Source organism: Chaetura pelagica, unplaced genomic scaffold (genome assembly GCF_000747805.2).
Source record: "Chaetura pelagica isolate M959 unplaced genomic scaffold, ChaPel_1.0 scaffold147, whole genome shotgun sequence".
Taxonomy (NCBI): Eukaryota; Metazoa; Chordata; class Aves; order Apodiformes; family Apodidae; genus Chaetura; species Chaetura pelagica.
This window is the reverse complement of record NW_009954194.1, coordinates 3,134,296-3,147,789: the sequence shown is the minus strand read 5'-3', so window position 1 is coordinate 3,147,789 and position 13,494 is coordinate 3,134,296. Positions and strand designations below refer to the sequence as shown.

Genomic DNA, 13,494 nt, shown 5'->3' with positions numbered 1-13,494 from the left:
GAGGCAGTGCCTGGCGCTCGCTGCGGGGGCTGCGGGCAGGGCTGGGAGGATGGAGGAACCTGCGCTCGTCTGTCTGCGTGCTCGCACAGAACTCCAGGGAACGGGCGTGCGGTGTCCCGGCGGGCCCCTGCCCTCAGCGGGGGATTATCTAGCAGGGCAGGGAAATGTCACCACTCGGTTTTCAGCGCAGCCCACCAGCCGAGTGGGCCAGGGGAGCACGGCTTGCAGGGGGTACCAGTGCCGCGGGTGCTGTCTGGACCCCCTGCGCTGCCTTCCTGTCAGCAAAGCGCTGGAGCCAGGAGGGGAAGAGTTTTTCCCCTGTTGCCAAGGCTGGAAAGTTTAACCACAGGGTGTACGGATGTTTCCACAGCCTTAGGAGGTTTGTATCCCACACACCACCCTATTGCTGTGTAACAGATGGTGATGAGACATGCTACCTGCTGAAGATAAAAGCTTTCAGCTATTACTTTTGAAGGTATCTACTTGCAAGCATGTGGATTTTTAACGGCTGAGGGTTAAACTACACCTTCTAGTTGGCCATGGGACAGTAGTAAGAGCATCTGGGAGCTATTGCCACATGACTACAGTCAATATTAGTGTAAACCTGTGCTGTTTGCCCTTCTGACATGCTGCACACCTCAACCACAAGCTTAGAGCTCTCAAAGACACAATAAGTAACACCATAAAACACTATGGGTCTGAAAGCAGTTTATGATGCAGCAACTTTGAAGTGTTTTTGTCTCAGATCAAGTTTAGCAGTGTTTGAATAAAAAGCCAGATGCTACTCATTAACATGTAAAATGATCGTGCATAGTGAGAAATGTCAGCTGAGACAGATGATCTGGACATCATTTATAATCTCTTTGAATGGTCATAAGCAGTGAAAAAGTCAAGTTAGGAGAACCAGATCTCTAAAATAGATGGAATGTACTTCAGACGAGTCAGACACCAGTGTTGTATTCAGTTTCACTTTACATAGGACAGTGCAAGTAGTTCAGTTCACACCCAGATAGAAATAACATGGCTGATGTGATTAATATGTACATAAATTCTCACCTTGACATGTTTGCATTTTTGACCTTTTACGACTGCTGTTAGTAAGTCACAGACATTAAAGACGTTCTATTCTCTATACCCCTCAAATTTTCACCCTGGCAGCTTCCCCTTGCCCAAATCTCCATACTCCCATGGAAAGAAGCATCAGTTTGCTCTCTCTTACATGTCAGAGCAGAAGGGGAAAAGGGGAAGAATACACAGGTTTGCAGATTCTTGTAGGAGAAAGGTGTCAGAGACAAAAGTCAAAGCTTTTTTTTTTCCACAGAATACATCCTTCCAAAAATTTCCTTTGGAATATTACCTACCACTGTTCTATATGACCGAGTCCCTCCCATGAAAGTGGAGCTTTAACCCATCCTAAAGTCAGATAATCCCAGAATGGTTTGCCTAAACAAATATATTAACAGAAGGTCTGATGAATTCACTTACCTTTTTTTTCTTCACAGCTTTTTCCTCTTTGATCTCACCATGGCTTTGATGTTTGCTCTCCATGCTGATACCTTGTTAGGTAAAAACTGAGGAAGAAAAGAGGGAAACTTGTGGTACTGTTCAGCTGAGACAATTTATTTTTTATGCTATAAAACCATAAATCTGACACAGGAAGGACTTGAAAAAGAAGCCCAGCTGCTTCCTTCAAAAGTCAGACCCTTGGTTAGGAAGGCACAGCAGCACCAAACTGAATGCAGTTAAAAGCAACAAAAAAATAATGTTAACTGTGTTTAAGTGGCCTGCTCAGAGGGCAGAATGCTCTTTGGAGCAGGAAGAGTAGTTCCTAGTGCAAATAAAACATGAAGAGGAAAAAAACTACAGCATCAGGCCCTGCAGTGGATGCACTGTGACTTAGAATAGAGGCACCTGTCCACTGCATCTACAAAAGGAGTTTAAACAGTCAGGTGGAACTACATGACTATGGCTGGGTTGAAGCCAGGATATTTGGATTAATTGGTGGTGTGACTCTAATGATTATTAGACCTTACCTTAGTTGGGACATTGCCTGAATGTATTTGCAAAGGAGATATCCATTTATTTACTGCTCTGTGAAGAAAAATCTTGACTGAACAGAGCTTTATGTGCTTTAGTAGTGTTAAAGGACATTTCAATCATCCTTTTTTTAAGAAGCTAACATGATTTCTGGGGATTCAGAGACAATGCATTAGCTGCTATTTACACTGTGCTTCACTGTATTGTCTTGGTCAGTCTGTCACTGTTTAGTAAATTTGGAATGTGGATTGCTAGGTACTTCTATCCCAACATCTTGAGGTGACAGTGGATTTCAAGAACTCTGCTTGCTTGGACATTATTGTAATGTTAGATCCAGTCTTGAATGCAAGTTGGAGTGGAATCATACTGGAAATTGTACATCAGTACAAGAGGTTATCAAAGAATAAGTTCTGTCTGATAGAAGTATTGCCATTGGCAATTATTTCAGATAATTTCAGAGGCCATTATTTCAGATTGTTCCAAGAAATCAGGTTGAGCTTTTAAGCAAGAGAGACTAGAGATGTGACAGCATCCCAAAAGTACAAAAGCCAGAAAAATTACCTCTTGCCTACCTACCTCCCAGTACAGTCAGTATAAAAACCCCATGAACAATTCCTTTCCCTCTGATGCAAAAAGCTCGAGTCAATTCCTGCTAAATTATTCTTAAAAAAGAGCTTTCAAGGCAAACGTATTTTACTTTGTGAGAGATGCTTAGTCTCAAACAGTTCACCTGTCCCATTGCTCATTTCACAAGCATACCAAAAATGTCAGACTTGCTCACTGCAGCACTCACATGATATATGCTATTTCATATATGGATAAGGTAGATAATTAAATTCATTAAGGTTCTTACAGAACCTCATGCATGAACAATGCATGATCAAACTGGAGTTCAAGAGCCTACAAGGAAAAGAGTAGGTGGGACATAGCACTGCAACAGAAACAGCACAGGCTCGGTGAAACAGTCTGCTGAGCATCTGAAGAGGCAATCACCTCACAGCTAAGCTACTAGCAAGAATAACTTGTGCTTGCCCTCCCTCACCATTTTTTCTTTTCAATATGGCTGAATCCTCCCTGTTGTTCTTTGAGCAATCTTCAGAACACTTTTAAGATGTGCCTGTTGTGCCTGCAAAGTTTAATTGCTAACAGGGCACCATCTGCAGAAGGGTTTGTATTAAACTGGTTTCCAATATTCTGGGTAACCCTAGTTTTACAACTTTTTTTAACATACCTTTTTCACTGTAGAAAAATGAATGTTATTATATCCAGGACAGACATCAAATGTGATGCAAAGAATAAGAAATCTGAACTGAGGAGGGAGTAGAAATCACTGAAATCCTGCACAGATTTGTCAATGTTACTTTTGCAGTCCTGTTGACCTGCACCCAGGGAAGAGAGACATCATTACAGCAAGCAGAAACCTCGTCTTCACATTGCAGTGTCTGACAAAAATATAAAGTAACATTCCCTTTAGGGGAATTAAAGCCTGAGGTTTGCAATGCTGCCACTAGTGGCCATTCACTGAGAAGTTTCAACAGATGGGTGGAAAAATGTATTCCTTTCCCCTGAAGTTCATATCACAGTATCAGGTAAGTTGCTTAAACTGTGGGTCCAGAAATATGAATTAATTATTTGCTCTTTGTCATGGAAGATTAGATCTGTCTACTCCCTGGCTTGTACAGTTAGTCAGGAGCTGACCCATGAATCAGGAAAGGTTCATTTATGTCAGGCCAGGGGGCACCTTCCATTGCAGGTTTGGGTTTGAACTTCTATCAAACATGCAGCCAGGAAAAACAAAAGCTATTGGAAACCTGTCATGTTCACAAAAATCAAATATGCAAAGAGAGCAGTTTCAGATGAACTCAGATTTTAAACAGCCATATTTGTTATGTTAGATGACAAAAACACCAAGGAGCTGACCATCTCAGAAAAGCTGAGTAATAAGTCACAGTTACTAAGGAAAAAAAACCAAATGACAAAACAAGAACCAACCAAACACCAAAGAAAGAAGAGTATAAGACCTAGAATAGGTCAGTTGTTGTTGTTCTCCAGTCTGAATGCAAAGCACTGTTTGGGCCAAAAGCCCAGTCAGGGACTATTTGCTATCTTGTTCAGGTCATCTGGACTTATACCAACCTGCCAGTCACTTCAACCAAGGCATAACACAAGCAAACTTCAGGAAGTTTTTCTACAATATAAAAGGTTCTGCTGACAAATTCCTCATGATGGGCATACAGCTTCCATGTCTGCCTCCCAAGTGCAAAATATATTACCTCCATAAAAATATTATGTCTGTGTCAACATGGCACTACTATGCACAGGAAAAACAAGGAAGTCCAGCTCTCAGCTAACAAAATGCACTTATAAATCAGCACAGCCTCTCAGGGATTGCTTTACAGAATAGTTTTCTTCAATTTAAAAGGAGAAAAAGAAACACTAAGAGAGACATCAATGCAATAAGGTGTAAATCACAAAGCTTTGGACAATACAGTGTAAAAATAACCTGAAGAGATTCAGTAAGTTCTATTGGGTGATAGGAGACTGACATCTGATAATTTTTGCCTTTGGGAAGGCAAATATGTCCAACTTGAGAACCTGGGTTCCTTTCTGCACTGTGTGGGAAACAGGTAGGTACTTTGGTACCTACCTGCCTTTGGTTGGTTCTTGTATTGATTCAATGCTAAAACTCTAGTAAAAGAGGCTAGAGGAGAAAAGTTTTGAATTTCAGTCCTATCCCATAGCTTGTGCTCTTTAGAGCTACTGCTGCTACCTTTTTCCACTCAACTCACAGCTGAAATTCTCTGTGGATGACCACTTGTGCCTCTCAGTAAAGGAGCCATCCTTGCAAGGTAGCAGACTTAATCTGAGGAGTTTCCTGTGCTTCCAGCTAGATGTTTCTGTCACTGGTCTATGGCATGTACCTCACTGAATGTGCTCCTCCCCTGGTGCCATCAATCACACATACACACTCACACGGAAGAAATCTACCACCAATTAATGAAAAGATTTATCAGAGCATGCAAAGTGAAGAATCCATTTCAAGTTTGTGTCCCTCAAATCAGGAACAATTTATGTATTAGACCCTGATAAGTGACATGACTATCTGGTTAAAATAGGTTTTCTGGAAGTCCATTAAGAACTGAAGGGATTATTTTTTCAAGTAGTTTTGTTAAGTTACATCTGTTCTTGTGCAAGTGGGACTGAACGAGTCAATACTGCTTATATTGTTTATGGAAAATGTCAAACAGTCACAATATAAAAATAACATTGCTCGAGTCAGGCATGGCCTGACTTTAATTTGTCACAGAGCATTCCTATGGTGCAGAACCATTTAGCAAGAGTTAATCTCAAATACTGTAGATACCTCAGCTTCCAGAAATACTTGTTCTTGCAAATAAGCAGTTGACAGTTTTTGAAAAAATGCCTGTCTCTTTTTATCTTTATCTGTAGTATCAGTCCTAAGTGTCTTTACAAGATGATGAGTTATTGTATCTGGATTTCAGTGTTTCATACAAGTGAAAATCTGATCTCTTATATTGAGAACGAGGAAGACCGAATTTCCTTTTCAATAGAAAGTGTTCTGGTTCTTTAAATATAAACTGGGAGAGAGGGGGGAAATTTATGATAGAAGTCTATTGACTAGGAGAGAAAACCAGAATTCAGGGTTAACGACTGCTTACATAGAAGTTGAGTACCTGACTAGAACAGGAAATTATTTATTTACAAATTTTGTAACATTGGTTTACACTAAGATAAACTTATTTCTCCTTCCCCAAGTCAACCCTTTGAGAACAATGCCAAATTTAAGAAGCTGGTCTGAAGTATCAAGTCCAATCCCTAGGTGCTACTCACCACTTATCCAAAGTATTCTTCACTTCCAGTGATCCCTGAAGTTCAGTGCAGTTCAGAAGCAGCCTTTTTCAGGATTGCTATAGAAGCCTTCTTCTCTGAAACAGGTTAAATAGTTGAATTCAATTCAGAGACAGCTTTAACTCTTTTATACCTTATCAGAAGTCATAAATAATTAACAGTAAAACCAAAGAATAGTATGACGCTTCCTCTGGAATTCACTCAAAATTCTTTCCTATCCAATAGAAAGCAAACTGCCTTGTATGGCTGCAATACCATACAAGAGGTCTTTGTTTCAGTTTCCACAAAATGTGAAAAAGCTTTGCTTCCCACATTTGAATCTACAGACATTTGAAATGCAAGTGCCTAAGGCTAGGACTTGCATTCATATACTCTTACCCCGTTACAAGTGACCAGGTGGAGGAACACCCACAGCATTCCATGTGCTGTAAATGGCTTTTGACAGTGATGTGTTGGTCCAGTACTCATGGGAGAGAGACAGTGTGTGGTCCTTGTCAGGAGGTTTCAAAAGCTTTGCAATGTTTTGGAAGGCTGGGACAAGACATATCGTACAGTAACAAAAAACACAGTGGTTTGTGGAAAGATTTACCTTATCTGCCAGTCTGGCTATGTGTCACAGAGATGAACTTCATATCAGTGTTAATTTAAACAAGACACAGGTCAGGACAACCAGCGTAGCAGTTATGATTTTGCTTTTGTTATTATTTCCTTACAACTCAAAGCTAAGCAGAGATAAGAACACTGTTAAGTCTGTTCTGGCTTTTCCCTGCTGGTATGAGTATTGTTTTGTCTGAAAAGCCAATATATGTCAAATTAGGCTCATCAGCATTCCCTCAAGGACCTTAAAGGCTAATTTAATTGGTTTATCTGTAAGCTTGCAGATGCTAAGCTACCCAAGATGCTTCAGGTAGAGAGGCAAGCGTACAGAGTTGGCTGAAACTATAAATTCTGGCTGAGATTTGAAGTAATCTTGTTCTTAAGGAAGATGGCGTTATTGGGCATGTGGTGCTTAGTTTGTATTTCACATTATGATTGTCCTGGATAATTTTTAACCTTGTTGCATAAATCTCAGTGAAGTTCCAGAAAAATATTACCATCAAAATTTCTTCAGTTAAATGTAGGTATCTTTCTATGGTTACAAGATGCTAATCAATGAAAACATCAGTTTAGAGGGTGACAGGAAAGGAGTTCTCCATAAGATCATTTCACATACATTTATCTAAGTGTGTCTAAAACTTGTCATCCAATATTTCATAATTAACAGGAAAAAAAAATAAAGTCTTATACCTTAGCCCTACATACCACAGGTGTTACAATGATCTTGCTACATTTTACATAATCTACATTTTAACTAAAATCTTTACAACTTTGGAATACTTTAAAAGTGATTAGGTTTGTGACATCTAAAGGCAAGATGCACTACTGGTAATAGCATCTGTCATTTGTGAAAAGGACTTGTTGCTCAGCATAAAGATAGGAGAATAAGCAAGAAAAGGCTATAAAGCTGGTGCTGCCACATTATAAACCCAGATATACATGGCTAAGTCTGCTTTGGGAAGATGAACCTACTCAAAAAGCTTGAATTCAATGATTATTGAAGAGGGGCCCACTCCATGCTAGACTTAATTGCAGACTAAACAAAGCTACCTCTCTGATCCAAGTTTTCTGAAGATTTAGATTCAAGTTTATAAATTTGGTCTGTATCGACTTGAACAAGATACAAAGAAACCATCTCAAGGGCAACTTACACAGTGATGACCAAGAAAGGGGACAAACAAGAATTGCTTAGATACCACACATGAAAGAATCAAAACATTTTAAACTGAAATTTAAACACACCAGAAAAAAAAAGAGGATCTTTACAAACAAGCTGAAGTTGAAAACTCACCAACTGAATATTTAGAGAGAAGTCTGAAATTTTAATTTCAGGTTCAAGATGTATTTTTCATTGTTAGGAGTAGAAACCAGAGTACGTGTGATAACCCAAGCACATACCATATCTATAACTCCATTTGTGAATGCTCAGTCCCACATAAATATGTATTTGGTTTCCACACAGGTAGGTTCCTTCGGAAACTCAGTCTCAAACTGGTAAACCAAACTGATGCTTAGATTTTAGTTCTGTAAACTGCCTTGATATAGCAAAGAATTAGTATACAGTTTAGTTTTAAACCTAATAGGTAAATTAAGCATATGCATACAATGTTAGTGAAGGTGAGAATATCTAGCTTCTTACTCAAATTCCTCATAACTGGAATTTGGTGTCTTTCATGGCTGCATGTCCTTGATGGGAATGTATTGCATTCTTGCACTGCTCAAACCGTAGTTTTTGAGAAAACCCAGAACATCAACCATTTCTATTCAGCAGTCTTTTGGTAAATTAAATAAAATATATATATATATATCAAAGTTTTTAAGTTACTTAAAGACTTAGCAACTTGAGTTACTACATGGGTGTCAGTACAAGCAGGTGTAACAGATCAGGAGGTGGAAGGGAAAAAAAAACGCAGAAAAAGGATATTTATTACTTAAAAATAGTTTTTCCTGATTATAACATAAGAGTGCCTTGCATCAGCTACAGCTGAGTATTTCCCAGTTCTTTGAAGGAAAAAATGGTTAATAATTAGCCTTTGTTGTGTTGGCCATTAGGGTTGTTTTAACCATTTTCTCGCATTTACACGTAAGTCTGATATGTCATCATTTAGGAAAAATCTTACTAGCCATGAATGTAATGTTACCATTATGCTAAGGTTACTTGCAACATTAGATTAAAGCTAGTTAAATCTTTGCCAAGTTATTTGCAATTAAGTCAGCCTAGCACCCACCTGCCATTTAGTAAATGTTGAATTAAATATTGACAAGTAAAAGCTTTTATGTTGTAAGGTCATGCCCTGAGCTAAGACCAGAGCTGCTCCTGGGCACAAGCTCCTTCCAGGAGGAAAGGGAATACTTAAAGTAACACTTGTTACACAGAAAGATTACACCCCCAAATTAAGTCCTTCTAGGGTGGGAATTTTACACTTAATCCTAAAGCAAGCAGAATACCCAGTGTCTAGGGGTTTTTTGATTGAACACTGGAGAATGCTTTTAAAATTCCCACGATTGTTATGTTTGAGCCACTTCTGTTTTGTTTATTAATGTTGTAAACATGAAGGTAAGTATCTCAGCAGGGTGCCAAGGGCTTGAGCCTTTTTTCTCTCTTCATGTAGCAACAAAACCTACTTCCAACAGGCAGATATATCCTGACAGATGAATTCTCTACACATCTTTTCCTGAAGTCTCATTACGGACATCAAGAACAGGCAGGAAATTTCTACAGAAACCATTTTTCCCCATCAGCAGCCTTATTACACTTGGGAATTGTTTACTACTAGTCTTGAAATCTTCAGAGGAGAACTACTGATCTTTTTGAATGATCACTTAAAGTGCTAACATACCAGGCTTTAACATAAGGATCCTCCAGGTCAAGCTCCATGTTCAGACTCACAGTATCGTGCTCAACAAATATACTGACTCCTTCTAGCCTTACAGATCACTCTTGACCTCTGTGGAGGGGCAAATGAAACCAAGTACCTTTCCCTGCACTCTCAGCCAGTCTCTGGCTTGAGATCCAGCCCCCTGGGAGCAGAAAGTGCTGCTCGAGCCCAGAGTCCACACATTCCTTACCATGCTGAATGTGCCTAAAAAGGAGGTAGAGCAAGCCCAGAGTAGAAATATATACTCATGTTGCTTTCCTGTGAATGTTTGCCCTGGAAATCAAGCTGGGATAATACACTTTGCCAAACTTTGCCCTATCAAACCTGTTGGGTTTTTTTACATAACCCTGATCCCAGCTTTTTTTCAAGCTACCCCAGACCTTTTTAGCTCATCTAGCTGTAGTTTTAGGTCTAATAACTTATTTTTCTTCATCTAGGAACTAAAAATAACACAGATACTTGTGTGACAAAGTATTCTCTCCACAGATTCATGAAATCTTTCAAGCAGCAGCTCACCATTTATTTACTTGAGGGCTAAGAGATAATACCAAAAATTTCCCCTCTCAAAGTAGAAAAAAATAATGTAATAAAAGAATTCACTTGAAAGTGTCACTGCTTTAATTTGTGTACCTAAAACGTCACATGTAAATACGGTAAAATTCTGTGTGCTGTGAACAGTTTGTTTTCTCCCATTTTGAGGAATCTGAGAATGAAATTTAAAAACTGAGACAGATACTCTACCTCTCCCAAGCTTTAGCAGTGATTTCCAGGGGTATTAAAATGCCTTTTGTTGTCACTTTAAAAAGGTTACAAAAAAAGGTTTTGTCACACTCAGTAAGTTTCAATTACATGAACATAAAGATATAAAACTTCCCTACATTGTGAAATACTGGAAAGGCTGATGGCTGATGTGCCTGCTTTGCATTTCAAAAGCTATTGGGGTCAAAGTCTGTTAGTTATTACCATTTTCAAGCAGTTCTTAGTATCAGGGCCCCAAGCACTTCACTTGTCCTGGGTGCAGTGTCAGCTTAGAGGCTGGGTACAGGCACCCAGCCCTGGGGAGAGCCTCTTTGAACAGCAGAAACTCTCCTCCACCTTCACCCAGGAGGGCAGAGTCAGGACATCCTCAGCCATTGTCCTCAGTCCAGGTTGATCCGGACCTTCCCCCTGACCAGCAGGCCTGACTTTCCATCTCACAGAGGGACCTGCTGCATCACCATGGACTTGCCTGTTGATCACAGGACTCTGCTCAACCCTGGGCACTGGGGTAACGGGCCTGACCCCGACCTGCTGACTTAAATTCTCATCTGAAGCCCAGACCTGTCTCATCACCAGGGGATTGTGTGCAGGTTGAGGCTCTTGGTTAAACCCGGCCACTGCCATCAGGTGACTGGCAGTCAAAGAAAGAAATGGTATCCGAGATCCATAAAATGCGCTGTTACACAGTAACTTCAGGTGCCATGTGGAGCTACAAACCAATAAAAAAGAACATGGAACTGGAGATGCAGATGACTTCTCATAACCCACTCCCACCAGGGTGAAACCATCAACCTTAGGACCCAGAGGAAGAGTGGATGAGTGAGTGTAACATCAGGGAGAGGAGCAGGGGCATATGGATAGCACTTCTGACTGGATTGTTAATCTCTCTGCCTCTGTACTAAATAGATATGGACGAATAATGAGACTTAAAGCTCCAATTATAGTAACAAGTTCACTGTAAACAATAAATTCTTAGTAGATCTAAGGTGTGCTTCCTCTTTGCTCATAAAGAGTTTCTTGAGCATAACAGTGCTTCTGTTCCATGTTTGTCTGCTCTGGAGACCAGGATCATTTGAACTATGATCAGTAGAAAGGGAGGTAAATGACACAACAGGATTTTAATATAGTGCCTTTACTTGTCAAAAGCAGAACTCTTTTGACTGGTTAGAACTTGTAACAGCAATAAGAATTCTATATGAAAAAAAGGTTGTCTTTCAGTTGCAAATTTTTAAATTATTTTTATGCAATAAACTTAATTGCTCAAGATGCTAGTACTTCTTAACCACTTAATTATTTAGATAGTCAAATAATTTCTATAAATGTTAATGTAAGCAGAGCAGCATATTCCAGAAAGATATTAGAAATTAATTTCACTGATTCCAAAAGACTAAGATATCCTTGATTATGGAATAAAAGGTCATCGACAGAAATCCATACTTTTGGATCCAAAATTTTCCTGTGGAGAGGAAGACTAACTTCAGACAGGTGGACATACATTGTTCTTCTCATACAACTTTTACTAGATTTAAAACCCATTTCTACAAGGAGCTGAGCATGTCTCCTGCAGTGGGACTGAAGGTTGAGGATGACTTTGCAGGAATAACTGCAACCAGTTCAAATCCTCTACGTTATATTGTGAAATAGCACCACAAATCTTATTTATTGTGATCTCCCTGTGGTGTTGATTAAAGTGTAATTGACAGAACACAACCTTGTAATTAAGGGCAGGGGACAAGAGAAGTCTACACAGAGGCTGAGCCTTCAGAGAATATCCCCAAGCCTCAGAGGAAGGTATCATGTATTTGATGAATGGTTCTTAGCAATGCAACTTTTCCAGTGAGAATGCAGCCTACCTTGTATCTGCACAAGCTTCCAGATAGGTGTATACACAGCTACTCAGGTTAACATAGAAGCATCAACTTATAAATCTGCATAAGTCTGACAGCCCAATATCCTCTGTTTGGGTTGCTACTGAGAGCTACAATAGAAGGTTTTTCCACCTTTTATGCTTCACTCCTGCTCAAGCGTTTCCCATTGTAGCAATGTTTTGGCCTGTTGAGTCTTAAGTACTGGCTTTTAAGTCCAGTTGGAGTTGACCTCTGCCCACACTTGCTGATGAAAGTTTGCAAGTTGAGCAAGCTACTGTAATTTCATGGTGCAAGCTACAGTATGGAAGGAAAAACACTGATACAAGGCAACTCATTAACAGTGAGATTGTCACTAGATCATCAGAAGAACTTAGGACATTTCACGAGACTCAAATTTTATTGCCAATTATACCAGCAGGATGTGATAGTGACTGAATCATATCCAAATGCATGACTCATGCCACGTATTTCAAAAAATCCTGGAACAAGCCTATGTTACTGCATTCCACTTTGCTGTTGGTTCAAGGGGCATTACTTTCATGTTAAGATTTATGTTGTTAATTAATTAAACATTAACCTGAGAACTGAAACAGGAATCTATAAGTAATACACAGTAAGCCACCAGGAACAATGTGAAAAGCTGTGAGCTTATTCCCCAAGTAAATAATGAAATAATTGGTAATTGCATAGCAGAGTTTTAGGTGTAGCTCCCCTCACGTCCCGTTTATGGTTGTAATGAAAATCAAGGTTCTAAGTACTTCACCTGATACAGTCTGTGAAAGGCAACTCCCTAACCCAGACCAGGACAGGACACAAGTACATGCCTTCTAAACACACAAGCAAGTTGTGTGCGAAAACACCATGCTAAACTGGATATTGGTCATAGTGCTGAATTTAGCTTCTTCTGCATAAAATTTATTCCATCAAAGGTTAGAGTAATACACAGTACTACCACTATCTGGGGGTTGTATGCTCAACATATCATTGATTTATTTTGAAAAGGAGGGCAGATATGAGGAGAATGTTTGCACAGCAGTGTACTGGGGACAGCCAATTCTAAAGCTGATTGTAGAGAGTTTTAGAAAGTAATTTTATTTTAAGTGATAGATTAAATTTGTTGTTCATACATGCACATGGATAAATGCAGAACAAACCCTCAATACATATAGGGTAATGGACTTACAACTAACAATTTTAACTTGAGAAGTTCATTAAACCATTGTGGATAGTCCCAGGAAGCTGTTTGTTCAGTTCTGAGGCAGAAAAAACAAGCAAAGCATTTATATATATTTAAGAAGAGTCATATGTTGATACCAGTCCAGACTGCAGTCAGCAATACAGTCTGCCATAGACCTTTTCTCTCACAGAAATACTGGGAAGCTAAAAAAGATATTGAGAAGGACAGAAATTACAAATGTTACAGTGTGAGATTAAGTATACTAAGGACTTCTTCCTTAGCTTAGGAAGAAGATGTGCTCTTTCCC

At 39.5% G+C, this 13,494-nt stretch overlaps 1 protein-coding gene across 1 annotated transcript in view; it reads right to left on the bottom strand.

Moving 5' to 3' along the window:
• The window catches only part of SLC2A9 (solute carrier family 2 (facilitated glucose transporter), member 9), a 95,690-nt gene extending 94,142 nt beyond the window's left edge, over positions 1-1,548 (bottom strand). Inside the window, exon 1 of the mRNA XM_010003105.1 lies at positions 1,486-1,548. Coding sequence (XP_010001407.1) covers positions 1,486-1,548 — 63 coding nt within the window. The remainder of the gene's footprint in view (positions 1-1,485) is intronic.
• Between the last annotated feature and the right edge of the window lie 11,946 nt (positions 1,549-13,494).